General features: G+C 47.6%; 2 protein-coding genes across 2 annotated transcripts in view; one reads left to right on the top strand and one right to left on the bottom strand.

Annotated features, from left to right (window-relative positions):
* Nucleotides 1-21,942, top strand: part of HLCS (holocarboxylase synthetase) — a 206,952-nt gene extending 185,010 nt beyond the window's left edge. Inside the window, exons 7-11 of the mRNA XM_059392331.1 lie at nucleotides 7,075-7,142; nucleotides 8,572-8,732; nucleotides 13,761-13,875; nucleotides 16,327-16,540; nucleotides 18,703-21,942. Coding sequence (XP_059248314.1) covers nucleotides 7,075-7,142; nucleotides 8,572-8,732; nucleotides 13,761-13,875; nucleotides 16,327-16,540; nucleotides 18,703-18,874 — 730 coding nt within the window. The 3' untranslated portion in view covers nucleotides 18,875-21,942. The remainder of the gene's footprint in view (nucleotides 1-7,074; nucleotides 7,143-8,571; nucleotides 8,733-13,760; nucleotides 13,876-16,326; nucleotides 16,541-18,702) is intronic.
* Nucleotides 21,943-24,098: 2,156 nt separating this feature from the next.
* The window catches only part of SIM2 (SIM bHLH transcription factor 2), a 51,970-nt gene continuing 50,711 nt past the window's right edge, over nucleotides 24,099-25,357 (bottom strand). The window contains exon 12 of the mRNA XM_059392332.1: nucleotides 24,099-25,357. This exon is cut by the window's right edge and continues 4 nt beyond it. Within this exon, the coding sequence (XP_059248315.1) occupies nucleotides 25,226-25,357 (132 nt within the window). The 3' untranslated portion in view covers nucleotides 24,099-25,225.

The following is a 25,357-nucleotide window of genomic DNA, read 5'->3' as shown; positions in this document are numbered from 1 at the left end:
ACAGTTGCCCCGTTCTGAATGCTGGATCCATGCGAGCCATGAAATGATTTAGTAGTGGAGGTTCCATCATGATGTGGGAGCGGGGGAACGTTAGCGGAAGACCCGGGAGTGGTTGCCATGCTAGGAGATATGGGAATTAAACAGCATTTCCACCAGAGGGTCCAACCCACCGGCCTCCTTTAACAGAGGTACCGGTGGGGCCTTTGCTTCTGGGGGGTCCCAGAGGGGGATCGTCCAAATTCCCATTTCGCCTACAGTTGAACAGCAAGAAAGGGGACAGCGAACAGGATGTAAAGTGTATTTATTTACAGTATTCCTAGAGTGGACTGCTAACAGGTTGTTAGAGCTTTAAATGTCAAAGCCAGAAGATAGGGAAGAATATGTTAACCAAACCGCCGTATTTTGTGCCTCTGTGCGTCAGCCGCCAAAATTAATGGCAAGTGATCACCTAAAGAAAGTGCTGTCTTTTAAAAAGTCAGCCCATTAGGGATGCCTGCGTGGCTCAGTCGTAGAGTGTCTGCATTCGGCTTAGGTCATGAACCCCTGGTCCCGGGATGGAGCCCCACCTTGGGCTACCTGCTCAGCAGGGAGCCTGCTTCCCTCTCCCTCTGCTACTCCCCCTACTTGTGATTTCTCTCTCTTTCAAATTAAAAAAACAAAAACAAACAAACAAACAAACAAAACCCACCTTATAAATAAATAAGTAAAATTCAGCCAAATAGCTAGTTCAGCCAACAGCTTATAGCTTCACTGAGGGGATTCAGAGACCCGAGAACTGAAAGGGAATATTTTCCAACCGCAATTACCAGTGTCAGTCTAAATGCTTTGTAGCCCCGTGTGCAGATGCCAGTGCATGTCTAGATAAGAATGGGGGTGTGTGTGCATTATTTCTAGCATTTTTGAAGAGTCCTAAAACACGCACACATTCCACTGCTCCCCCCTCTTCCTGACCACCGTCTTCTTTAAGCCCAGGAAAGAGTCACGGGAGGTCTTCTGACAGCAGGAAGTTCTAGGATCCACGCAACAAAGAGAAAGCTCTATGTTTAAGCATCCACCTAGTGCCAACCCCCCATCTGTATTCTGTTTCCTTCTTACGGAAACCAGAAGAAATGTTCCGTTTCCCGAGTGACCCGAGAGATTTAGAGAGGGGGAGCCCCGTCCTCGATGTCAGTTTCACCAACGCTGGGATTTGAATTTGAATCTTGATCTGATTCCCTGTGTGCTCTGCTGGGGTGTTTGCAAAGTTCCTGGGGAACCAGTCCTTTCCTGCCAGGATTCCCCTCCTACTCCCCCAACATCTCCAGGTCCCTGGGTGGCACTGTGCTTCCTTGGGACTGTCAACCCCAGCTTTGCACCCACACGCCTCGCTGCCCGTTCAGAAGTCACTGCGGCATCCAGAGCCCTCCACGCTCCACGCTCCCGAGGTGTTACAAAAGCCGCTGTGCTTTTTTCCCTAAAAAATCAGTGCTGAACAGTCTTACATTGAAGGCAGCTTTAAAATTAAAAAAAAAAAAAAAACGATTGCATGGATAGAATCCAACTTTTTAAAAACAAAAATATCTTTGAAATTTTAGCTTTTTAACTTTAAAAAAAGTACTGCCTGAATATGATGGTTGGCGTTTGCCAGGTCATATATTTTTTAAAAATTTCTGAAATGAGATCTAGCGCTGTTTCCTTTGAACTACGTAGGTGTCAGTGGGGTTATGAATAGCGGGATTTATCTTCCAGGAAAGTCTTTAAAAATTAAAAATCAGAAATAGGGACTTATAAACGTCTCACTTTCTGGGTTCTCCTCCTGCCTCATCCCTACGCTCTTAACTGGGTTCTTTATCACAGAAAGCATGGCGGGTGGGGGGTGCTGTCTGACAGTGTGTCTTTGTGAACACCAAGAATAAAGGAGATGCCAGAGCTGAAACTCCCAGGGGGAAAGATATCAAAGAAAAGACACAGCCTGTGCGTAAGAACACGAGTTGATGAAGCTCCTCCATGGCCCAAGGATGCCGGCGGCCTCGGGCCCGCTGCCTCCCCAGCCGGGAGGCCATCTGTGCAGGGACAGTGAGCAGACTCAGCCTGTCAGCAGTGCTCGGGCTCGGGCTCGGGCTCCCCAGGGAGGGGGAATGAGGGGCAGGCACCAGTGAACGTGCACCGTGTGCATTTCGGGGGGCGGGAGGGGGGGTCCATGCAGCGAGCCTGGCAAAAACCCAGCGCGTGGGCTGCCCTTGCATCGCAAAACTCCGTCTCTCCAAAGAGATGAGCTTGTTCAACCAGGAAGCGGGCGGGTGCGTGCTTGACCCACTTAGAGCAAAGCTGAGTTTAAACACATCTTTTTTAAAATAACGTTTTTCCTGGTTGTAAAATGAATGCACCCCGAGTGTAGAAATACTAGGAAACCCAGAAAAGGATAAAGAAGAAAATAAAAGCTGCTTGAAATCTCCCCCCCCCCAGAGATGACAGGGGACAACGTGAAGAAGAAATTGAAATCGCGATGTGCTGGTTCCACGTCCACCTTCTGGGGATGCTGCCGTGTGTCCTGTGTGCTTCTAGAAATGCACATGGGAAGAAACAGCTTACATAAGTGGGACCAAACGTGCTACTTCCAAGCGTTCGTCTTTATTGTGATGAGAATGCCCGGAACCGGACCTCATATACAGCATCATTTTCATAGCTCCACAGTGAGGAACTGCGCTAACCATCAGAAACCAAGTTTGTAAAACGTAGCTGTGTATTTGTTTAAAAGAGGAGAAAGTTTAGAAGATAATACACTTTTAGTGAGAAGGGGGACTTATTTTCTGCTTTGTACTTTTCTGTTGTTGGTGGTTGTTTTTGTTTTGTTTTCCAAATAATTACACTCCTCAAAATAACCAGAGCTAATACTGTGTTGTAGTTTTTTTTAATTTTATTTATTTTCAAGAGAGTGAGAGCACAAGCAGGGGGAGAGGGAGAAGCAGGCTCCCTGCTAAGCATAGGGCTCGATCCCAGGACCCCCGGATCACGACATCAAGACCTGAGGCGAAAGCAGATGCCTAACCCACTGACCCACCCAGGCGCCCCTTGTGCTGTATTTCTTAGCAACTCAAAAAAGTATATTTTGAGACATCATTAGATCCATGCTGTGAATAGGGTTTTGCCTTCTGATTAAATCACCTGTCGGCGTCCAGTGGGCTTCTTGCCTGTATCACTGATGGCGAGTGGATAGTGTTCATGTGACGATGCTCTGAGGTTTTCATGTTGTTCCAGCTTTTCCCATTGTGAGGCTGTGATGAACAGTTGTGCCCCTGAGTTATTTTGTTTCCCTGTCTGAATACTGCTCAGGATGCATTTCTGGAAAGATGGTCACTGGGTCAGAAGGCATAAAATTTTTAAGGCTTTGGTTGCAAGTAAATGAAGAGATTGATTTTAAGAATTTCTACTCCTTAATATTATCAAATATACTTTTGCTCATAATAAAATGGGTGTTATAGATAACTCTTACTGTCTTATTTAATTTAATTTTTTAAAAAGATTTTATTTATTTATTTGAGAGAGAGAGATCACAAGTAGGCAGAGAGGCAGGCAGAGAGAGGGGGAAGCAGGCTCCCCGCAGAGCAGAGAGCCCGATTCGGGGGTGGATCCCAGGACCCTGAGATCATGACCTGAGCTGAAGGCAGAGGCTTAACCCACTGAGTCACCCAGGCACCCCTGTCTTATTTAATTTAAAAGCAGATCTTTTAGTTCTTTTCTTAGAAATATTTATGAAGAATTAATTACTAATAATATCTCTAAACATTAAATACCATGCTTTTTTTGGCCAGAATTTTTTGGAATAATTTCTAAGGATAACCAATCATCTTAAAGAAATTTTTTTTTTTTAATCTTAAAGGAATTTTAAAATAAAAAATCATCGGGGCACCTCTTTGCCTACTTGTGATCTCTCTCTGTCAAATAAATAAATAAAATCTTATAAAAATTAAATAAAATATAAACATATAAAAATAAAAAAATCATCATAATAAGGCCTAATAAATAATAAATGAAGCTTAAATAAATCTCTCTCCCTCCCTTTTCTCTGAGTTTTATGTAGCTGGAATAGAAGTATATGTCATTTTGTATATTTAGGTTTTTTAATTTAGCAGAGTGTTGCAAGCCTTTCTTCCCACATGCTCCTCATAACTATCTTTTTTTTTAATTTTTTATATAACTATCATTTTTAATGACTGTGAATTATTCGGTTGACCTCACCTACCACAACGTACTCAGTGTTTCCCTGTTGAACATTTAAGTTATTCCCACATTTTTACGTCCGTAGCACTGTGGGGAATGTGGACTGTTTCCTTGGGTTCGAATTCCCCCCAGTGGATCGCCTGGGTCTGCGTTTAAATTGTTCCTTCAGAATCTTCACACACGTTCCTACTGGCCTGTCCTCTAGCTTCGTCTTAATTCTTGAAGCTTTATTCCAGCCACCTGGTGAAATGGAGCGTGTTCCCGTTGGCAGGGCACCCACTAGCTGCTGTGAAGTCCTCGGGAACCAAAGTGGTCACATTGGCAAAGTGACAGAGCCCTTTTCCCGCATGCCCCGTTGGCAAACTCGAGGGAGCGCACTGATCGCCGGTCTCCGAAACCTCTCATTCCACATCCTTCGCAAACCAGAAAAGAAACTCCACAGCAGCAGGGACCCGATTGCTGTGTCCCTTCTTTCTTTTCTTTTCTTTTCTTTTTTCTTTTTTCCTTTTTCTGTTTCCTTTTGTGAGAACATCCGCAGGCCGGGGTGGGAAGGCATATCTGGGGTCTCCTTTCTGCTAAAGCAAACTCCAGCGACTTCATTTTCAGAAATGCAAAATTCGTGAAGTTCATAAATGCCTCTTTGTTGACCGTGAGCCGTGTGGTTTGGGCCCTGGAGTTATCTCAGATAGCGCAAATCAATCTGGTGGCCTCCAGTTGTCTCAAACTGAGCTTCCCTCCCTCCCCCGCTGTCCCCTCCCTGCAGAAATTTCCTCTTGGCCTTCAGCTGCACAAACTCCGTCTTCTCATCAATATGCCCTGTTAACTGCTGCCAAACCTCCGGCCGTTGACTGCATATGTTCCCTTAATCATTTCTCTTTGTTCTAGAAGTCTGTGTTTGGTTTCTAAACCACCCCCCCCCCCCCACCACCCCCTCGCCTCATTCCGCCATCACCATCCCTGGCTGGGCACACGACTGTCTACGTGTTTATTTAAAGAACATCCTAGATGGCCTGCCATTGAGAGCGCTTTTGCAATCTGCTCACAACGTGCTAAGTCATCCCCCACACGCTCCCCTAGAAAAGTGCATGAGCGGCACCCCCCGCAGCCTTCGGAGCCCAGGTGAAGGAGAGGTTTAAGGAGCTTTCTGGAAAGCATGAGGTTCCAAGAAGACAGTGTTACGTCCCCGCACAGACAAAGATTCCTTTTCTGTTTTCCGCTGGTCCAGCCCAAGAAAAGGACGCTTTATTCTTGGAGCTCAACCATGTAGAAGAACGGCCGGTGTCAGTGGCTTATTCATGGGGTCCAAGAGAAATACTTCTGGAGCTGTGCTTCTTGCACGAGGAAAGTGGGCTTGGCACGCGTAGGCAGGAGGCCTGCTTGCTGGGAATGCCCCGTGCCGGTGGCACCGGCCGTCCCCGCCCGACATGGCCCACCCAGCTCCTCTTAGCAAGCGAGGGGGTCTTCTGGGCTCCCTGTGACCACGGTCTGCACGCGCCGGTGCCGAGCTCTGCCGGCTGGCAGTGTGCAGGGAGGCACTGTGGTGTTGTTCCCTGCTTGTAAGTGTGCTTCTCCTCTTACCCCTTGTAGACCCCCCCACCCCCTACCCTGAGCCCTGAGAGCAGCGGAAGAACCACCACCAGATCGGGGTTCAGGGCGCTTTCTCCTCTGCTCGGGGAGTGCTTTAGAACTCTGGAAACTTATTGGGAGCTTCCTATAAATACCTTCTCTCTGTCTCTCTCTCCTCCCTCCCCCGGCTCTTCCCTCCCCCAAAAGTATTTCAGAGAGTCCCCAGCACCTGCACAGACAGTGGACCAACCTGATTTTTGCTTTGTTTCATAAATCCTACCACGAACCATGCCCGCTCAGGACCTGGTCAGGACCTTCTGGGAATGCACAGGAAAGCCTTCCCAACGCAGACTTAAAATATGTAGAAAGTAGCTGGAAGGAAATTCTCGGTGTGAGAGATTTCCCCCCCACCGCCCCCCACACTTTCCTTTTCTGAAAAAAAAAAAGGTTAATGTTGACTCATTTGGTGGAGATACAAGGCACTTTCCTACCTATCCCCAAAGGGAAGTTTGCATTCTTTTAAATGAAACCATTTTAAAAGCAGAACTCAAGCCTGAAATGATCCAAGGTTCTCGGACTTCTCAGAAGGTGTAGATTTATTTACTATAGTTAAAACATAATTAGTTCTCAAGGGATAGTGTATCTTTTAAACGGCTTTATTGCCACCATATTGGCTTTCTGAATAATCAGAAACTTCTGTTATGATTATGTTCTAGTGTTCGGACAGAAACACACCGTAAGTAGAAACAAATGTCAGGAACTGCTAGTTGTCACTTGGAGAAGGGACACCACATCAGGGGGGAAAGAAATATCAATAGGATATTCCAAAGAAATAGAATCGAACAACGTCTTTTTTTTTTTTTCCTTTTTAGGATTTTATTTATTTATTTGGCAGAGAGACACATGAGAGAGGGAACAGAAGCAGGGGGAGTGGGAGGGGGGAAGCAGGCTTCCTGTTGAGCAAGGAACCCGATGTGGGGTTCGATCCCAGGACCCTGGGATCATGACCTGAGCCAAAGGCAGCGGCTTAAGGACTGAGCCACCCAGGTGCCCCCAGTCAAAAACATCTTAAATGAACTAACAGCTCAGGCGGGCACCCCCAACCCCACTCTTTTTTTGATTCAAGGGTGTTTTCTTAGTCTCTTCTCCTTTGTTATTAGAGGCTGGGAATGGGGTCAGTAGCTCTTGAGACCCGGGAAATGGCCCTTTTTCTTCCCCACGCACCCCTGCAGATGAGTGCAAACAGGGTCTGTAAGCTCCGCGGTCGTGTCCCTGTTCCGGCTGACCAGTCTTTCCCACCGTTTGCAGGTTGATGTTTGAGATCCCGCAGGAAATGGGGTTAATAGCCATCGCAGTCCGCCAAACGCAGGGCAAAGGTCAGTCATCTTTTGTCATTGTTTCTGTTGTTCTGTTTTCTAAAATCTGCGCCTCTCGCGGCCAGATTGCCCGATTGGGAGGGTGAGCTGATCATGGAGAAGACTCAGGTCGGGAGTGCTTGTTTTCAGACCCCCGAAAACGGAGGGAGAGGGAGGGAAACTGATCAGAAGGCTGAGTCTTGGTACAATTAAAGCTTTCTCTTGAACCGGGATGGTTATAAATGGCGGGACATTCGCTGGGGATGCTTTTAACATTCCGTCACCTACATCTTGTAAATTCTTTCAGACACATTGTAAGCATTGCAAGTGTGTGAATCGTTACTGTGTTACAGAGACATTTATTTGCCCGAAGGTTCTCTGGGAGGTGCCTTCTGGGTCCCTGTTGAGTGTCCCGTGGAGAGCCCATTCGTCTGCCAGCCCCCACCCCAGCTGCACGGCAAAGTCCATGACCAGTGGTCAGTGCCCCTTCACTAAGCTGCCCGCAGCTTCCGCCACCTGCTGACCCTCGGAAAGGAGAGCCCGCATCCTCCCAGAATCCACCCGGGGTCCAACCACAAGCAGACTCTGTGCTCGGGGGCCACTCGGCCCCCCTGCCCCCGCCCCCGTGGTGCCAGGCCAACCCAAACGTGCTTTTAACTCTCAGAGGCTCTTATGCCTTTCTCAGAAGGAGGAACGAAATAAGAAATTCACTGTTTCCCACTTCTTTCCTTTGAACACGTCTTTTGGACATAACTCAAAGAGAAAATTCATTTTATCCAAAGCTGGGGTGGCGTAGGGGGCCTCAAGATGGTGGTTAAAAAAAAGAATGTAGAAGAACTTCCTCTCATTTTGAGCATTTTCTTTTCTTCTATTTTTGGAAAAATAACTCTGAGAGTTAATATCAGAGATTACTTTCTAAAGTCTGCTTCCTTTCTTCCTCCCCGTATAACAGTGAGATATAACTCACAGACCATACAGTTCCCCCAATTAAAGTATACAATTCTGAGGTCTTTAGTATTTTCACAGGGTTGTGGGACCATCACCACAATACGGGTCACTTCTAAACTGTGGTGTCCAGGACCTCTCCTGGACCAGGACAGACCCGGCCCGGTTTCCCTGCTGTCTCTGTTTTTGCCGGCATTACCAGATGGTGACAATTAAGCGCACAGTCATGTTCAGACCCTGTAGGACTTTGAATCATCAAAGTGTAAATGATCTGCTCACTGAGGCAGAACACTCCACGACTTACCAGAAACCGTTCAGCAACACAGCACCAGACTTTAAAACGCTTCTCTGTTCTGGAGTCAGCCCCAGAAACTCCAAGCATCTTCATCAGTGTGGGCTGATCACACGTGGGGCTCTGAGTCTGGAGTCCGTTTTCGGGCACGGTGCATGGGACTGTCCACGGGGCGAGGTGGCCGCTTTCCTGATGGGGACCTCTGTGTTCCAGGGCGGGGAGCGAACGCTTGGCTGAGCCCCTTGGGGTGTGCCCTGTCCACCCTGCTCATCTCCATCCCGCTGAGATCCCAGCTGGGACAGAGGATCCCATTCGTCCAGCATCTGATGTCCCTGGCCGTGGTGGAGGCGGTGAGGTCCATCCCTGAGTACCAGGTATGTGAGATCCGCCCACCCTGCAAACCCACCCTGGGTGCAGATCTCAGTTGGGGCTGGTGTGTGGGTGTGTCCAGATGACCCTGCGTGTAGAGTTGCAGGCGGCTCTTGGCCAAGCTGGCAGCAGAGTCCTCGCTCCTGGAGTTTTAAAAGCACAGTCAGCTCTTAGAGTGGCTCCAGGTTCACCAGGATGGGTTTATTTCCCAGAATTCCCTTTCTGTGCTACTGTCAGGTTGCTCGAGCATCTTAGGGCAAGCCTCTTTTTTTCCCCCTCCTTTAACTGAAGCACATCAGACTGACATCCACACTGTTGTGTCTTCTGGTGAAAAGGCTTATCGTGTGGAGCTCAACAGCCTTCTCAGTCCCTCTCTTCATTTAGCACCATCTGTGCTCAGCAGAACAGCTCTTGTCTGTGACTACCCAGGTTGAACATGTGGGTTCATTTGGGGTGTCTGCTCCCCACCGTAGGGACAGAGGTGCCTGCTTCATCATTGCCATCGATGCTTCTGCATCAATTAGGAAAGAGACAAGGAAGAGGGCGATTAATGTAGTTTTCTTAGACGAATTTCATGTGAATATCAAAAGGAGGTTCCTCCCCAGCCTCCCTCCCACCTACATTTCTTGCATCAAGCTGAACACAATTATAGTATTAATTCCTGAAGCAAGAGGCTAAGATCATGACTTTCAAAGGGGCCTGACCTCGTGTTAACAGGGAAGCTGTCCTCCCATCCGACGTGGTCGTGGCCTCATGGTCACCGTGTGTAGGACTAGGGTGTGTGTTTCCCAGATCACGTGGAGTCCCTGGTACGCACGCTGGAATGTGACGTTTATAGCAGGGTTCAGCATCCTTGTGCTCTATGTCAGGAGGGCCTGGGCTTCTCCAGCTGTCACACACCTTCACAGGTCAGCCTCATAGAAGGCAGTTGAGAAGATAAAGTTCTGTCATGGGGCACGTATTTTTAATCCTAGCAGCATGTTCATTAGTCTTAGGAAAATAATTTAAAATTTACATCAGGTTGCCTGGGTGGCTTAGTTGGTTGAACGTCTGCCTTAGGCTCAGGTCATGGGATCGAGTCCCACATCAGACTTCCTGCTCAGCGGGAAGCCTGCTTCTCTGCCTGTCATTCCCCCTTCTTGTGCTCGCTCACTCTCTCTGATCAGTAAATAAATAAAATCTTTTTTAAAAATTTGAAGTTTACATTAAGTGCCCTCCTTAATGCCTATCACCCAATTATCCCATCCCCCCATCCACTCCCCTCCAGCAACCCTCAAGCGCTGAGTGTTATATGCAACTGATGAATCACTAATTCTACTCCTGAAGCTAAGAGTATACTATATGTTAACTAAATTGAATTTGAATAAGTTTTTTAAAAAAGAACAATGCTAAGAAAAATATGCAAAAAAATTTATTAATTTCATGTATCATAAAGCATTATATTCTAAAAAGAAGAATATTAAGAAAAGCATGCAAAAAACAGTATTAATCATTTCATGCAAACTATTATAAAGCATTATTATCTTCTTTAAAAAAGTAAAATTATGGGAGGAGGTAGGGGAAGAGGTGACTGGGTGATGGACATTAAGGAGGGCATGTGGTATAATGAGCACTGGGGGTTCAATAAAACTGATGAATCACTGAACTCTACTTCTGAAACTAATAATATACACTATGTTAATTAATTGAATTTAAATTTAAAAAAGGAAATGAAAAAAATGGCAGGAAACAAGAAAAAAATATATAAATAAAATTTAAAATTTCAGTGAGTCTGTTTAGCTTTTCCTGGCTTTGATCGTGACCTTGTAGCCTCACATGTTAACTGAGCGAGCATTCTCTGAGCGCCTCCTGGGCCGGGAGGCTGTGCCAGGCACTGTGGGCAGCGAGATGGGAGGTGGGAAGCTTGCCCTCTGGGAAGGGGGGTGGCGGGGGGGGTTATGCCTCCTCCTGCTCCTTGAGGAGCTCCCACCCAGGTTCCTGTCCTGTTTCTGCATTTGTGCAGCTCAATCTCACCTGTGTGGTGTGACTTTGGTTTGGGATTGGGTTTATTCTGGTTTTATTTTACTTTCAGTTTTACTGAGATAGAATTAACAAAACTCTACCGAGTAAATTTGAGGTGTACAGCCTAATGACTTGGCATACATATATTGGGGACTAATTACTGCATCAAGTCACCCAAAAAAGCATTTTCTCCCCTTGCAATGAGAACTTTTAGCATTCACTTTCTTAGTATTTTCTAAAATGTTTTATTTAAATTCAATTTAATGTACAAATATTGTATTATTAGTTTCCGGGGTAGAATGTAGTGACTCATCAGTTGCCTACAACACCCAGTGCTCATTCCGTCACGTGCCCCCCTTAATGCCCATGCCCCCAGTTACCCCATCCCCAGCCTCCCCTCCCCCTCAGTGTTGCTTTTGGACAGAGCCGTCTGGCCGACACAGTACAGCTCCAGGATGGTTGGAATAGGCCCCAGTTGCATAGAGTTTGCCTTTCTTACGTCCTTGGCCAGATGTCCCTGTCAGCACACAGATTGTGACCGTCTCCCTGGACCAGAGCTGGTGTCCCGGGAACGCCTGCTGTTCCTTCCAGAATCTGAGTGGCGTTGCCTGCTGTCTGTCCCGCAGTTGCTTCTGTCCGCGAGGTCCCCGCCGGGCGCCTGGAGCCCTGCACCCCCACATTCCTGCTTCTGCTCCTCGCCGCCCCTGCAAGTTCTGTTTGCCCTGGAGGCCCAGCTCCGGTGCCATTACCAGAAACCTCTGGCTACAAACTCCTTCCTCTGAGTAACCTTTGGGCATTTTGCAGTTCTGAGCTGCTTTTACGGTGTCTCGCATGGATCGCTCGGAAGCAGAGTGATTCGTGTCCCTGTGCCATCTCCTGTAAAGTAACCAGCGATTTGAACGCAGGATTAGTTTTCTGCCTGTTCCAAAGGGCCTAACACAGTGCTATATGCCTGGAGGCCCGCTGCAGCTGTTCGAATAAATGATTGAGATAGTGAGACAGAAGCACGCAGCCTTTCTCTGTGTCTTGAAATAGAGGGCATTGTTTACGTGCACAAGAACCCACGATTCCATAAACTGCATCTTTAACTAACTAGGTCTGAAAATGTGAAATAAAATAGGTGCCCAGGGGCAGGACCAGCCCAGAGAGAGCGGAGCTGCTGCTTCCATGCCGAGGGAGCAGTTTCCAGGCCTGGGCAGGGACCGTGCTAGGCATGGGGGTGACCCAGAAGGGCAAGAGAGGACAGAGAAAGGGACCTGGGAGAGTGACCAGAAACGCCTCCTGTATTGCCCCGCGTCCCCTGGGACAAGGTGGCAGCAGGCACCCCCACTGAGATCCCTGTTCAACCACAGAAAAAACCACCAAACTCCCTGCCGGTTACAGGTCCTGGTGCACACCCTCCACTTACTTACACTTTTTCTGCTTTCTTCTCCCACCTAGAGCGCTCTGCTAAGGCAGATGAGCTTCTGAAGTACAGAAACGCATTCCGTCTGGCCACCATGCAAAGAAGGCTTTGTTAGAGGGAAAGAAAGGAATTTCTTGGTTGCAGCAGGTTACATAGCTAGTGTTAAGCACATGGCAGGGGTGGGCGGGGGTATCAGAAAGCCCTGGGTTCAAATCTCAGCTCTGCCGCTTCTGAGTGTAACCTCAGGCAAGCCAGGCCAGTCTCTCCCCGCTTCAGTGTCTTCCTTGTTAAATAGAAGTGAAACTAGTACCGCCACGTGGGTTTGGGTTAAGTAACCTACAGACCAGTGCTGAGGTGGGGCTCAGTGCCGGGCAGGCCCTCAGGGAAGGAAGAGCCAGCATTGTGGGATCGGAGACCACCTGATATTCTGCAGTCTTTTGGTTTATTCCACGGAGTGTCTTTCTTCCAGATTTTCTTCTTATCCCTACACATGGCCCTACCTGGCTCCCAACCCCAGGCCCTGGAGGCCCGGCAGCTCCGGCATCCACTGGGTCTCACCCAGTCAGTCTCTGTGTCCCTGCTTAAGATTTGCAGCAGGAGGTGGAGGTTGGGGGGGGTGCCCAGCTCAAGGCAGTGTCCGCCCTTGGACCATTCCACTGTGACCATGACTGGGAGGCCCAGACCGGACTGCCCAGGTTTGCTTCTAGACAGAGGCAGCGAGCCTCAGAACAAATCCATTCTGTTACCTGTTGGCTGTAGGCAGTTGGTTGAGGCCTTTGGTGATAACCTGGTGAACCAGGTTCTTTCGCGGTATCTCTCTCGGATTCTACTTGAGACATTTCTACCCACCCTTGGTGACAGTGGTTAACTTGGGACATCTTTCTCTCTTGAGCGTGAGCTCCTTAAGGAAAAAGAACCTTGCGCGTATTTCAGTCTTTCTGCACCCTGCCGCCCGCACACAGCAGGCACTCCGCGGGGGTGGCTGTTGACATGGGGACCCCTTGGAGACATTGCAGGTTCGGTTCCAAATCACCACAATAGAGTTTTGGTCTCCTGAGGCATATAAAAGTCACATTTACCCCACACCGTGGTCTATTAAGTGTGTAATAGCATTCTGTCCAAAAAACAGTGTACTTACATACCTTGATTAAAAGATACGTTATGGCCCCAAAATGGTCACCATCATCGGAACCTTCAGCCAGTTATCACTGCAGACCACAGATCACCATACAAAGGCTGCAAAGTTTGAAATGTGAGAATTACCAAAACGAGACACAGAGACCCAAGGGGAGCAAATACCATTGGGTAAATGGCACCACTAGGCTTCCCGGGCTCAGGGTTGCCACCGACCTGGGATAATGGAGAGTGCGGGGCTGTGGCGAGAATGCCAGATTTATTATGCCAGGTGTCATCTGTAGGTCTCTCTCCTGGCCCCAAGGTGGTCCTTGACCACTGGATTGTCCCAAAGAAGGGACTGGCCATCAGAACAAGAGGCAAGGATGAGATCCTATGTTCCATAAGATTCCAGAAGAACAGAAACGCATTCCATCTTCCTTTTAGCTGGATGACTGCTCCCGGCCCCTTTGTGTCCCGTGATGGCTTGATTAACGTGCACATTTCCCTTTAGGATATCAACCTACGCGTGAAATGGCCCAATGATATTTATTACAGTGACCTCATGAAGCTTGGTGGAGTTCTGGTTAACTCGACGCTTTTGGGAGAAACATTTTATATACTCATTGGTGAGTTGTGAAAGCCTTTCGTCCACATTTTTCAAAGAAGAAAAACAAAAACAAAAATGGTTTCTACATGACTACCTTGAGGGGAGTGGATTATCATATGGGATTACTTTTTCTTTTGACTCTTGAGTTACAGAGCACAATATGTATGCAAAACAGGCCAGATTGGTTGAAAGCCCCGTCCAGAGGTTTAGCGTTCCTGTCTCTGGCCATGGAAACCACCAAATCGGTACCACATCAAATAGGCTTTTTCCTGCACCTCTCCACACGCCGGCTTCTTGTCGAATTAGAAGTGGTGAAAATAAACATTTAACATGCCATTTTGTAATAAGAAAAGAAAGCTAACTTCAAGGACGGGGGGTGCTGGTGCTTTTTGCATTCTCAATTGAACCTTCCCCAGCCGTGAAAAAGTTGTGTGGGTTTTTGGACTTTTTTGGTTTTTTGTTATTTGACCTTCAGAAGATGCTCCAGGCTGGTCAAGGTCAGACCAGAAGGTCAGGTGCAGAATCCCGTTTCCCCTCAGCACATCCACATCAGGCAAGAAGGATGCAGACACAGTTTCAGAAGTTCTTGGGCTCCTGCCCCTCTGACTCTCAGCTTCTCCCTAATGTCCGGGAGAACTTACTGTTCAGAAATGAGTAATGGGCAGGAAAACGTGTGATGATGTGTCTTTGGGAAGTACCAGCCAGAAAGTGCAAAGCTGGTTTCCAGCTCTGCCACCAACTGGCAATGTTATCCTGGGCCAGCTGCTTCAGTCTCCAGCTCTGGGTCCCATTTTTAAATGCATTCACTAGGCTAGATGCAAATGTTCCAGAGCCAGCGCCCAGAGATATCAGAGAGGTCTGGGGATGGCTTCTGTCAGTGTCGGGGAAAGGAAACATGGTCCTGTAGGGGGGAATTCATGGTTTTTATGTCAATTCTTAAGGCCATGGGATGTGATGGGGGACAAGAGGAAAGAGTCATTCCCCAGGAGGGGTGCCCTCTTGTCCTTGGAAAGACATGGCCCGAGTTGGCAGTAGTCAGTGCGGCTGTTTTCCCCAGGACTCTGAATTTTCTGAACAGAAGGGAGGTTTTTCAGCACCATATGCACTTAATTGAATGCCTTACGTGCCAGTACTGTGTGTTGTTGGAGAACAAATGAAGAATTGCCGATTCTTTCCTGTTGCCGGAGTTACTTATTCTCTTTTTCCAGATGTAATTTACATTGCTTTATATTTTAATAGCCAGCATATTTAAGCCCCCGCCCCCGCAAACTGAGGCCAATCAGTCCTTCCCTTCACACTGAAAATGGCCCAGAACATCTTCTGAAGAATACTGTTCTCCACCGTTCTTGTAAATGTCATCATTCTGTCGGAGGCAAGGATTTAGGGAATTTTTGTCTCAGAGGCACTGAAAACAAGAGTGTCTCACTGCTTAGTTCCTGCAATATTTCATTTCTTATGGAAGACCTCTTTGAGGTTGATTGAGGGCCCTGTTGAAAACCGAGGTTCGGCTTCTCAAAGACTCCCACTCTCCTGGAGAGAATGGCGGTATTAAGTAACAGTGGAGACGAGCCCATTCAGACCCACTACTGGTGACTCCCTTTCCTGAGCTCTGGGTTAGGAGTCCTATGAAAGAGCCACTGAACATGGGTTGGCCCCCTGCCAGCAGCGTAACCCTAGCACCAAAGACTTCCAAGGATCACGCAGGAAAGGATGTGTTCTAGGGTTATGCCATGACCAAGGTTTGAAATCTCTGAATCCAGAGTTTATGCCTTAAGACCTGAGGGAGATTCCGTATTTTCAGGCATGTGTTTTGTTATTCAAGTCAGAAAAGAAATGGGACGTTTTACTTTCTCTTGGGCTCGGTGCAGAGCCACAGTTCTTGGCGAGACCCCAGGAAGCACTGTATCAGAGGCCATTCCAAGGAGCTTTGCCCCGTTCAGAGCTTCTGTGTAACTGAATCGAATCTGGCTGGGTTCCCCCCGCCACACACACCAAACCGATCTGCAGCAAGGTTGGGGTGGATGAAGATAATCCTTGGACAAGGATAATAAAGGAACAATGAAAAGGAAGATGGTCCCAAAGACACAAGTCATTCATTTATTTTTTAAAGAGTTATTCATTCATTGGAGAGAGCGAGAGTAGGACGCAGGGCATGGGGCACAGGGAGAAGGAGAAAGAACGTGAAGCAGACACTACATTGACCGGGGAGCCCCACGCGGGGCTCAGTCTCATGACTCTGAGATCACGACCTGAGCTGAAACTGAGAGTTGGGCACTCAACCAGCAGCACCCCCCGCCCCCGGTGCCCCAATAAGTCATTCTTTAAGTGGCCAGAGATGGTGAATTTGAAATAAGGGAAAGGAAGCAGAGAGGCAGTTATAAAGGCTGGAACTTCTTCCAGGGGGTTGAGAGGAACGTGCGACGCCCTCCGTACGTTGAGCTGCTCATGTTTTTCTACTGTTTTTGCGCAGGCTGCGGATTTAACGTGAGTAACAGCAACCCCACCATCTGCATCAATGATCTCATCACAGAATACAATAAGCAACACAACGCAGAGCTGAAGCCCTTAAGAACCGACAGTCTCATCGCCAGAACTGTGACTGTGCTGGAGAAACTGATCGACACCTTTCAGGACAAAGGGCCCAATGGCGTCCTTCCCCTTTATTATAAGTATTGGATACACAGGTCAGTGCTGGCCCATCTTCCTTTTAAAATGCCTTCATTAAGTGACTTGTTCAGTATCCTAAAACAGGAAATTAAACACAGATCTAGGTAATTTTTTTAAAAGATTTATTTATTTTGGAGAGAGAGCACGCGCAAGCAGGGGGAGGCACAGAGGGAAAGGGAGAGTCTCAGGCAGACTCTGCACCAAGCTTGGAGCTCAGCACGGGGCTCCATCCCACAACCCTGCCATCACGACCTGAGCTGACACCAAGAGTTGGACGCTTAACCGACCACACCCTTCAGGTGCCCCTAGATAATTTTTTTTAAAGATTTTATTTATATACTTGACAGAGATCACAAGTAGGCAGAGAGGCAGGCAGAGAGAGAGGAGGAAGCAGGCTCCCTGCTGAGCAGAGAGCCCGATGCGGGCCTCGATCCAAGGACCCGAGATCATGACCTGAGCCGAAGGCAGAGGCTTTAACCCACTGAGACACCCAGGCACCCCTAGATAATTATTTTTTACCTTTCTGATGGAGAAAACTGGCATCTACCATGTTAAGCCAGTTACCATCAGCAATACCAGGGGTGAGGGGGCGGGGGGGTAGGGGACTGACATCCCGTGCCTGCTGATGGGATGCTATGGGCAAGACACAGCCTCACCTGAGAGTTTTCCAGCATGTTTAAGTGGAGCCTAATGTGAGGAAACAAACACTTGTTAAATTCTAGAACATTGTAAAAAAAAAAAAATTCTAGAACATTCTAGATAACAACCATTTTCAAAGTGAGATCCCCCAGGGGGATGGGAGCACCTTCACCTGGGAACTTGTTAGAAATGGACCGTCCTAAATCAGAAACTCTGAGGCTGGCTGAACATTCATGTTTTAACACGTGCTCTAGGGGGTTGGCGGGCACTTGGAGCCTGAGAAGCGTGGTGGATACCAGTAGGCCGCTAACACATCACAAACGTCCAGGTCTTCAAACACACAAAATAAAAAGGTCGGAGGTTTGTTTGAGAGTAAAGAGGCATGACAACTAAATGCAAAATGTGATTCATAATTAGCTCCTGGATGAGCCGAAATCGCCACAAATGATATTAATGGGGCAATGGGGAAATTTAAACATGAACTATCTGCTAGATGTTACTGTATGGAGATTAGGCTTCTCGAGGGTGATAATAGCATTCTGGTTTTGTGGGAGATTGTTCTTAGGAGGTACATGCTGAAGTGTTTAAGTATAAAGTGTCATGATGCCTGCAACTTATTTTTAAATGTCAGCAAAAAAGCCTGTGTGTGTGTGTGTGCACATGAAGAGAGAAAGCGAGTATGGAGAATGTTCTCAGTTGGTATGAATGTAAGCGGAGGGGAATTCTGGGGTCCTTGTCCTGTGTCTTCGACTTTTCTGTAGTTTTAAAATTCTTCCAAATGAAAATAAGGGGGGGTGGGGAGCACTGGGGTGCACCCTCTATTTTAGAAACTATTAACAGGGATGTGACTTGACAGGTGAATTTGGAAAATATTAAAAGAAGCAGCGTTAGGGGTGCCTGGGTGGCTCAATGGGTTAAGCCTCTGCCTTTGGCTCAGGTCATGATCCCAGGGTCCTGGGATCGAGTCTCGCATCGGACTCACTGCTCGGCAGGGAGCCTACTTCCCCCTCTCTCTCTGCCTGCCTCTCTGCCTACTTGTGATCTCTGTTTGTCAAACAGATAGATGAAATCTTAAAAAAAAAAAAAAAAAAAGCCTTGTATTAAAAAAAAAAAGAAGCAGCAGCAGCGTTAGAGTGGGTTCAACTTGCCGTTGATGGTACCAGCTTTGTTTTAGAAAATCCACTTTCCAGCTCAGCTGCTTCAGCCCAAACACCTAGAATGGCACAGCGGTTCTTAAAAGTGCTGGACGGGGGGAACAACTTGGACAAATCACCATCCGAATGATCAGATGATCAGAATTAGGAGCAAGGCTATGCTCCCCATTGGTAGAAGTTCCCATCCCCAGTTCCATCACCCTGATTTTCTAGTAGCTAGAAAAACAGTTCAGGCGGGACCAGTGAAAGTCAAAGCGTTTTCTCTCTCCCACTCACCCCTCCCCATACCCCCCCCCCCCCCCCGCCGGAGGGGTGAGTACTTAGCCGCCTGTCTGCAGACGCTGCATTACTTTTCCCGCTGACTCTCTGCTATTCCTCACATACAGTGGCCAGCGCGTCCGCCTGGGAGGCCTGGAGGGGCCAGAGGTGTGGATAATCGGCCTGGATGACTCCGGGTTCCTTCAGGTCGAGGAGAAGGACGGCAAGGTGGTGACCGTGCATCCCGACGGCAACTCCTTCGACATGCTGAGAAACCTCATCCTCCCCAAACAGCAGTAGCGGGGCCCCGGGGGCCTGCGGGGGGCTGCCCCGGGCAGTGAGAGGGCCCGCAGCGCCTCCCCAGCGAGCATTCCAGGTCATTCCCACTGCCCTTTCCTAGCCCGAGGATCTGGAAAACGGTTTTAGAAGTTGTGAGCGCAAGTGCTCTCCCTCCAATTAACCCGCGTAATTCCTTCATGTTGCTCTGTCTGCTGCCCTTTCCCTTGGCGGTCGCAGACGTCCTGAGGCAGAGAGATGGCAAGCGGAGACTTCGTTCAGTGAGGAGCGGCCGCACGTGCAAAATCCTTTCCCGTCTTGGGCTTGGATGTGTGTGTATTGGCAAAAAAAAAAAAAAAAGTTTTTATTTGGAAAACAGCAACGGAATAATTCAGCTGTTTCCCCAGTAGCCAAGACCTGCACTCCAGACTATTAAAAAACAAATCAAAACAAGCGTCGGGGCCCAGGCCGGTGATGGAGCAGAGGTTTGGTAACACCCTTTATGAACATTCAGGGAGGGGTTTTCCTAGAGGAACACATGTTTGCACTTGGTGGTGGTTTTATTTTTTTTGTTAATGAGAAAAGAGTTGGTAGACTTCGGAGCATTGACTCTGAGCCCCGGGGTTTGGCGGTCCAGCAACGGTGCCTGAGATGGGTGTCCCCGGCGTGGTTGCAGTGACCTTGTGGAGGGAATCAGTGACTGACTTCGACAAGAATCTATGAGCTTCTTTTTCGTAAGTTTGAATTACTGCAGATTCTGAAGGGATAGGATCAAGTTCACGGTCTACAATTAGGCCTCCCGTGCTTGTGGGGTGGATGATTGGGGTCCCAGCAGCTGGAGAGAAGACTCCCTCATCCCACACACCACAGAGGATTTGGAGCTTTAGGTTCACTCTGAAATTGGCAGCATTCCGGAAAGACCATTTGGTGAACAGAATGTACACATACGTGGCATTTTATTTGTAAGTCATAATTTTTTTTGCCCCCCCTTCCCTAAATTGCCGAGAAACAAAATGCAACTGATACCGAACACCATCATTTAAGAGGGAGGGTGTGTGTGTGTGTGTGTGTGTGTGTGTGTGTGTGTGTGAAGCTTTAAAAGAAGATGTTCAAGATCGATGCCCTAAAAGTCTCCTTGGAAGAACAAAAGAAAGGAAACCTTTTGATATGCATTTGCGATTTCCAGATGCACTCCATGCTTTTTCCATGTCACTCCTATCTCTGCTGAACTTGGGAATCAGACACATTACTTTTCAGCCTTAAAAGGCCGATTTTTTTGCCCACTTTTCTCTCTTCCTGCCAGTCCCAACTGAAATTAGTGGAAGGAAAACTGGATGGAGCTCTCAGCTTTGAACAGAATCCCCTTATTGTTCACGAGTACCGGCTTCCTCCAGTCGGGCTAATTCCAGAAACTGTGGTTTTCAGTATAAAATGTGCCTACCTTTAGCCAGGCATAAGCAGCACCATAGGAAGTGGGGGAAAACAGCATGTTTGCTTAAGTACACCAACCCCATATGTGTTTTTTTGGAAATGTAACTTTAAAAGAACTTCAGAAGTAATTTTTGCAAATAAGGCTTCCATTAGAACTATTTTTCTCAAAACAACAAAAAAAACCCACAAAAAACGAAAACAAAAAACACCAAAATACTGCTCTCTCCTAAGTGTCCAAGTCTTCGTTTGGAACTAGTGACAAGTTTCAGTCAAAGCCCACAGCACCCCCAGAATCACCAAATGGACTCACTTTAGAGAGGGCATCTGCACAATATCGTCCGGAGGAAAGATCTCCAGGCTAATGTTGCAAGTTTCATTTCTCAAACTTTGTAATATAAGGCCAGTCGTCTCTCAGGGCTCTGCCATTGGTACTGTTTGAATTTCTTTGGGGGGTTCTTTAATGAAAAACATGCTGTGTTTTGTTTTAAGCTGAAGTCCCGTTCTAGACAGTTCTGCTTTGGGGGAAAAATGTTATCATTTAATTTCCTTTCTGTAAATTAAAACTAATGATGTGTGGCCATGTCAGTGCAGATGGGAGATGTTCCGGGCATACGGCTTGTTCTCTGTGCTTTCAAGACTATTCCTTACGTGTGCCGCCACACAGTTGTCTTGGGGGAGACAAAATAGAGACTCGAAGCAGATGCTACATTTTCCGTAAACGCGCTCTTGCCGCCTGTGAACCAAAGACTTATGAAATTCTGCTTCCTAGAGAACAGCTGAATAAAAGCATCTTCCTTAGAGCTCTTCGCATTAGGGAAATTATCTACTTGCTACACTACCCTCATGGATTGGGGGCCTTCGGGCACCCGGCCATCTCTGATCTCAAGGAACTTTCAGGTCTTAACAGAAACGTTCCATTATCTTCCTAGTCTTTAAAACATGGCAACTGAAGTCAGGATTGGCCTGCGTTGCCAGGACACTGGATTTGCTCCCAAGTTTAGAGGCTGCCCTTGAGCATCTACCTGGTTATGTAAAAAAGAAAACAAAACAAAACAAGACCTTCTCCCTTGCGGGTTGGCTGCAGATTTCAGGGGAAACTGTGGGAAAGCGCCCCCTGAAGATGCACAAGAAAGTTTTCCCTCGTTCATATTTTATTTTCCAGAAGGCCTTCCCTGCTGAAGCAGTGCCCCTTGACCTTGGGCGAAATTGAAGGATTCGTTTCTGGTCTGAAACAGCCGGTGGGCTTTGCTGCTGCAAACTTGGCCCGATGTGGGATCAAGTGGGTGATGGGGGGGGGGGGGGACAAACGTGGAGGGGGGGTTGCATGCAGCCTCCAGTCCGTGCCCCCCCATACACCCGCGGGGATGGCCTGTGTACTTGCCCCTGCCCTCGAGCCTGGGAACCAGGAGAGAAGCCAGCCTCATCCGGCAGCTTCAGGATACACAGGCAGACATTTTCGGCTTGCATTCTGGAAGATCTCTTTGCTCTTAACAGGCAGAACGGGAGAATCCTCATTCCTGGGTTATTACTATGCACATCTGAAATTTTAAACCTTCGCATTTTTACCTTTTCCAAAGAACTGTCTCAGAAAAGTAATCACTTTAAGCCAATGCCTATAAAAAGCAAGTCTACCAAAATAAACTTTAAGATTTTTCTGTACAGTTTGGGCTCATTGTTGTTTTGACCACAAGTTTCATTTTTCAAAATAGGCAACTACTCTTGGTTACAGTATCTTTATTCATATTTAAACATTTTTACAAAATAAATAGTTTTACATAGTAAGGAATATGTATGTATTTCTAAGTATTGAGAAGTTGGGTGCTTTCTTTGTTGTTTTTGATTTATTTTTGACAAATGTATTAAGTGTCATACAAAAGAGAAATCTTACTACTCCAAAGAATGAAAGTTAGCAAAACCCAAAGTTCAAAAAAAAAAAAGACCCCTTTTAACTGAGGTGAGAAATAAATTTAATATAACCATTTAATATAAATTTTTAAATTGAAAAATTTAATATAACAACAAATTTACTATACGAACAGATTTTGTTCTTGTAGAATTGTTCTTACTCCTTTTTTATAAGAACCGCTTAGCTTTTGGGTTTTTTTCTCCCCAAGATTTTAACCTTATATATCATACTTAAGTTTAGAACAGCTTGAATAATGCATCTTCGATAACCCAAGGGGTACGATTCACTAAGATTTTAAACTACTCTAATTTTCTGGCATTTATTTGAAAATGTTCTTTTTATCCCATTTTATTTGTAGCAGCCCCCACAGTATACCTTAACTGTCTTACAACAAAATTACAACTTCAGGTAGACTTTGTATAGGATTCATTGACTATATAAAGCTCTCCCGCCCCTAGGGTCCATGGGGGAAGGCTTGGCCATAGGACTTTAAAAAGGACAAAGGGGTGGGGGGTGAGGGGGTGCAAAATACCCAGCTCTTGCAGATTTCCCCAGAGCAGCCTTCTTCACACCCTGTTCCCTTCTCTACAAAGGTATGAATGGAATGGCTTTTCTAGAAAGGGCTTCCATGAACATAAAGGAATTCCTTTCCCTGGGAGGCCCCTTGGAGGGCCGGGCCAGTCTTGAACTGGGTTTATTTCTCAAATCCTTTTGATCTGGCATTTTTGTCAACGGGTTAGGACCCACTACAATTTTTTTTCTTTTTTTTTGTGAAAGAGAGTCATATTTATTAAAATGCTTCCTCTTCCCCTGCCAGAGCCTCCCAGAAGTCAAGAAATGATATCCCCAGCTTAAACGTGCAGACTCTTGAAGATGGAGGTAACAATATTAGGTTGCCATGGTAATTCCTGTTAACTTTGCACTGAGCTGCCCTGAAGCCGGCTTGCGTAGCAATCTTCCTTTGTGTTCTAGGCTATGAAAACCCCAAGGTTTGTTTAGACAAGGAAGTTTTCCCTAGTACACGTTTCATTTTTCAAGTACACACACACTCATTGTTAATGAAGACTGTTTACGTTATCACTTGCAAATCTATCATGGTCTTATCTTTTCACAGTAACCTAAACTGCTGGGAAGCTGAAAGCTTTCGGGGTTTGTATTTACTCATGAACACAGCCCCCGATGATTAATAACAAGGGAGACACAAACGCATTTTGTGGTACTTTATTGAAAAAGGTGATAGCTGCTCATCAAACCGCACCTTTCAGGAATCCTGGTTTAATGACAGGACTAGTGAGCATAAAAAAAAAAATAATAATACCCCAGGCTTGTTTTCTGTGTGCACAAAGAGCTGCTCATGAGGTATCGCTAAGTGCAGTCGGGAGGTGGATACTTATGACTCAGTCCCTTTGCTGCGGGACAGACTCCAGCTCCTAAATTTGCAAGTGTCACCCGCTACATCAGGCTCCCGACGCCCTGCTAAGAATGAGGCGGACCCTCAGTGTGACACCAGGTTGGCAAGCAATCGTCTCAGATTTTGCAAACAGTCAATTATATATAGGTGCGCTTCGAATTGCCAACGAGGACTTAAAAAGACATTTGTGAAAACTCTTTCCACTCAGAAAGGCGCAGTTTCCTGAAAGAAAACCCTTTTGGAAACAGGGAGATGAGGGCTTGTTTTAGAGCGGGGAAAAGATTGAAAGACGGTGGTTCCATGCACCAATCCGTTTCAGAGGCACGGTGGGATTTTTAAATGGTGAAATCTTGAAGCAAAAATATAAAAGACAAAAATGAAGGGAAATTTGTTTTTTAAACACTGCTGGTGCTTTATAAAAGGATTTCTGTTCACCTGTTACAGGACATGTTCAAGGGTTTTTTGTTTTTTTTGTTTTGTTTTGTGTTTTTTGTTTTGTGTTTTGTGGTTTTTTTTTTTTTTTTTTTTTTTTTTTTGCTATGCAGAAAATGCAGGAAATGCTGAAGAAAATGTATACACCATTTTTATACCATCCCTCTAGCGAGCTTTCTTCCGCGAGGGCACAGTCCATTGACAATTTTCCATATTGCACATGCAATTTAACTAACTTTATTAGCATTACTTGTAGCAAACCCGAGCCTAGGGAGTTACAGGTCTGTGTGGGCCACAGGGATGCTGCCTCGTAATCAAACCCGACAGGGGTAGCCAGTCGCCTTGGGCACATCATCCAACGTGTCATTCTCCGAAACACCTGGCTCTCTCTCGTTCTGCATTTAATGCCTATTTCATCTATTCGGAAGGTGCTATTCTTGTTGGTATCGAGAGTCCACAGGGCTTGGGAGGAAGTGAACGCTCATGAACGTGCTTGTGGGGCACCGCCACGTGCCTTCACCCCCTTGGTTTCGGCTTGATGATGTTTGAACTGAGAAAAGGCTTAAATTAAAACGACAACTTCTAATGAGCCTCGTAATGACCTGCAAAGTCAGAGTTGTCGTCGTCGATGCGCAGGACTTCAGACGTCACACCCTGCCTTAAGACGCCAGGAGCGCTGAGTTCCGGAGGCCTCCTCCTCCCGGGGGGGCCACCGCCCGGCGTGTCTCCCCGCATGGGGGGGGGGCGGCTCTCCGTTGGGGGCAGCGCCTCGGGTCCCCCGGCGGGGCGGCTACTGAGCACCAGGGACGAGGCGAGGCGCGCGCGCCCGACGGCAAGGTGGGCCACCCGAGTCCGCCCCCCGGCGGGGTAGTCCGAGGTCACACGCGGGACGCGGGGGGCGCTCCACCCCGCCCCTTGGGGGCCCGGCTCTGGGAGGACAGAGGTCCGGCGGGCCTTTCCGCACCCCCCCCCCCCGGCCTCGGGCCGCCGCGCCGCAGTCCCCCGCACCGGCGTTTGCGGGATCTACGTAAAAATCTAGAAGGCGGCCGCGGAGTTCTAGTAAAAGAGTCGTCTCTGCATAAATTAATTTAAACCGTGCGTCTGCAGCTCGCGCCTCGCCACTCGGCTGCGCTCTGGAGAACCGGAGCCCGAGGCCTGGCCTATGGCTTCTCCCTGCGGGCAGCCCAGCGCGACGTCACCTGCCGTTGGTGATGATGACCGAGGCGCCCAGGTAGTGCGGCCGCGGCGCGCCGGGCGGCGAGGCGGCGGCGGGGCCGGGGGGCCGGGGCCGCAGCGCGCCGGCCGCCGCCTCGGGGGCGCCGGGGCC

The sequence above is a fragment of the Mustela nigripes genome, chromosome 2 (genome assembly GCF_022355385.1).
Source record: "Mustela nigripes isolate SB6536 chromosome 2, MUSNIG.SB6536, whole genome shotgun sequence".
In the NCBI taxonomy this organism is placed as follows: domain Eukaryota; kingdom Metazoa; phylum Chordata; class Mammalia; order Carnivora; family Mustelidae; genus Mustela; species Mustela nigripes.
This window is presented reverse-complemented; position numbering and strand designations above follow the sequence as displayed.